General features: G+C 58.5%; 2 protein-coding genes across 2 annotated transcripts in view; one reads left to right on the top strand and one right to left on the bottom strand.

The window, feature by feature from the left end:
- The window catches only part of PLA2G4B (phospholipase A2, group IVB (cytosolic)), a 10,572-nt gene extending 9,741 nt beyond the window's left edge, over positions 1-831 (top strand). Inside the window, exon 20 of the mRNA XM_010848057.1 lies at positions 565-831. Within this exon, the coding sequence (XP_010846359.1) occupies positions 565-831 (267 nt within the window). The remainder of the gene's footprint in view (positions 1-564) is intronic.
- Positions 19-2,935, bottom strand: part of SPTBN5 (spectrin, beta, non-erythrocytic 5) — a 51,413-nt gene continuing 48,496 nt past the window's right edge. The window contains exons 68-70 of the mRNA XM_010848058.1: positions 1,993-2,086; positions 1,709-1,860; positions 19-1,009 (exon numbers count right to left, since the gene is read on the bottom strand). Coding sequence (XP_010846360.1) covers positions 849-1,009; positions 1,709-1,860; positions 1,993-2,086 — 407 coding nt within the window. The 3' untranslated portion in view covers positions 19-848. The remainder of the gene's footprint in view (positions 1,010-1,708; positions 1,861-1,992; positions 2,087-2,935) is intronic.

Below are 2,935 nucleotides of genomic sequence, written 5' to 3' on the forward strand. Positions count from 1 at the left end.
CGCGGAGCCGGGGGCAGCGCACGCAGCGCCGGCCCGAGTGATGGGCGGGATGGGGCTGCGACCAGCCCCACGGCCCCCGACTCTGTTTGGGGCTCACTGAGTTGGGGTGATCACCAGCTTCCGGAACCTCTAGCGGTTTGGACGGCCCAGTTGTGGTCTCCAGCCCTCCCAGGGGCTCCCCAGGGTGCACTGCCTGGCACTATCCAGACATTGAATCCACCGGCACCCCTGCTGTGGGCACCCTGGGGTAGGTGGAGGATTTTAAATAGGGGCTGTGGCCTGCTCTCCAGGATGTGGCCAGAGATTCAGAGGTTCTGGGCAGTGTGGGCCCTCTTTGTGTAGGCACACAGAGCCATGACCTGTTGTGTCCTTTTGCTTCCTTGCTACCTTGAGTAGCTGTACAGGGTGAAATAGAGCACTTTATGTATCACAGAGATGCATACAAACGTGAGGTGTGACAGATTACTGTTGCTGCTGCCAAAAAGGGACAGGTCATTCCACCTCTTGGTTAGACACGGTAAGGACGGGTGTAGAAAACAAAACCTCTCCCGAGGCGCCTTGCAGAGCGGGCAGATCAGCTTGGGCTTCCCTTGCAGAGTGGGCTGTGAGCTCATGGCCGCATCTGTTCCACCCAAGCTCACGCTCTTCAAGCAGAGAGGAAGCCATCTTGGCCAGGGTATGAGGGCGTGGGCCTTGCTGCTGCAGCCCTGGCCCTGCCCAGATGACTCACAGGTAATGCCAGCCAGCACCCCTGTCCTCCTCACCCGGAGACTCAGTCGAAGGGCTGCTTCCTGTCCCACAGTAGGGGTGGCAAGACGTGGGACCAGATGAGCCACATTGAGACAGTGCTAAGGGTGTGACTTGAGCAGGCTCTGACCTCGGTGGGGCCCATCCCTGGATGAGGAACCAGCTGTTCCAGAAGTTGGTCCTGAACGGCCAGATAGCAGGGTGTCCTCGCTTGTAGCCCTGAGGCTTGGTGCCAGCTCTGCTTTTGCCTCGAGGCCCAGACCTGTCAGAACAGAGAGGTGGGGTGAATTTAGGGCCTAGCTGCCCGGGAATCTTCTCCAAGCACTGGTGCCCCAGGCCTCCTTTGGAATACCTCACCTCTTCCTTATGTTGATGTGGGATTTGGATACTGGGAGGCAGGAGGGACCAGGATGTACGGGGTGAATGGGGGAGGACTGGTTCCCATGATCTGGCTCACTGCATCTGTCTGCCCTGGGCATGAGACTGGAGGCACAGACCAGGAGAAATGGCTGCCCTGATCACTTAGAAGCCACTGTGTCCTGGACTAAGCCTGTTGACTCAGCAGCACATCATCTGAATCCTACATGGGAACCTGTAGGCCCTGCAGGAGTGGGTAATTATCCAGATACCACAATTGTGGCTGCCACCCCTGTCATGACGTGAGTGATGTCTCAGGCACCAGGCCTCGTGTGGGGTCTGTGCACTATGTCTGTGTGTGTGTGTCTGGTCTGTGGGCGTGTGTCTGGGTGACATCCTGACTCCCAGCCTCTCTGGGACAGTAAGGCTCCTCCCCTCCCTGCTTGCAGGGAGCTAGCTGGTCCTTGGACTGGGGGAACCAGGGAGGATGGAGGTGGGGAAAGTGGAGGAGGGGTCTGGCCGCTGCATCTTGGAGAGGGAGGGAGGGCGTGCGCGCATCAGGCAGGCTTCCTGGTGTGTGCACAGGGAAGCCAGGTTCACTCACCGTGAATCTGGCCTGAGCAGGACAGTCGGTGGGAGCCTTCTGCAGTTTGCTCTGCGAGGCCAGCCGTCTGTGGGAGCCGCACGGGCTGCGGGAAGCTATAGGTGCACACTTGTGTCTCCTGCAGCCAGGCGGGCGGGGTACCGCTGTGGAGTCTGTGGGGATAGGGAGCCTCAGGTGTAGACTCTGGTCACTACTGAGAGTGGGTGGGGGTGGCCCCACACCCAGGCAGCATAGTTTAAGTCCCAGGACCTCAGGACTCCCAGTTACAGATCCAGGAGGCCTACCTGAGTGGAGCTGGCATGCCGGGTACCCTCTCATCATTGCGCTCAGCCAGGAAGCCTGAGGGTCTGGCTTTGAGCTCTGGGCTCAGACTGGGGGCTGCGGAGCAAAGGGGGAATGGTGGTCAGCCTGGCCTGGGTGCTAGGACATCTGTGGCAGCCGGCTCCACACCTGCTGCTTCCTTCTTGCCGTGGCCTGAAGTCCCAACTCAAGGTGACAGCACTGAGAGGAGGGGCCTGGAGGAGGAGCTGTGGTCTTGAGGGCAGAACCCTTAAAGAGAGACCCAGAGAGTACTTTTGACCCTTCCACTGTAAGAAGCCAGCGAGAAGGTGCCTCCTGCAACCTCTCTCACCTGCCAGCACCATGATCTTGGAATTCTCAGCCTCCAGAGCTGTGAGAAATAAATGTCTGTTGTTCACAACCTACCCAGTCTGTGGTCGATTATTTAGAGCAGCCCAGACAGCCTAAGAGACACCTGCTTCTGGAGGCTTGGCATACACTAAGCCTTGCCCACGTGGAGGTGCGGCCCAGGCCCAGCGCTCAGGGGCAGGCTCCCCAGTGCATCCAGCCTCCTGGAAGACTGAATGCCAATGGGTTCTGAATGGCTTATCCTAGAGAAACTTGGGTGCCTTTTGAATTCTGGAAGGATGGCCTCAGGGAGATCACAGTGGAACAGAGCCAGGAACCCGGAAGGAGTCTGAGGTGAGGCCCCTAAGCAACCCCTCCATGTGAGGCCTGTCGGACCACCATGACAGTAGATTTCTGGTCCAAAGGGTGTTCTCTATGAGCCCTTCCAAGGGTAGAACTGGGCCTGGCCACTGTACAAGACACCCCAAGGGAGGTGTGTTCAGAGCTGTCGGAAGACTGAGTCAGAAAAGACCTGTGTCAGAGAAGAGCATGGGGAAGCCCTTAAGGATCCTTGAGGGAAGGGCTCTGGCAGATTCCACA

Source organism: Bison bison, unplaced genomic scaffold, assembly GCF_000754665.1.
Source record: "Bison bison bison isolate TAMUID 2011002044 unplaced genomic scaffold, Bison_UMD1.0 scf7180017864259, whole genome shotgun sequence".
NCBI classification, from domain to species: Eukaryota; Metazoa; Chordata; class Mammalia; order Artiodactyla; family Bovidae; genus Bison; species Bison bison.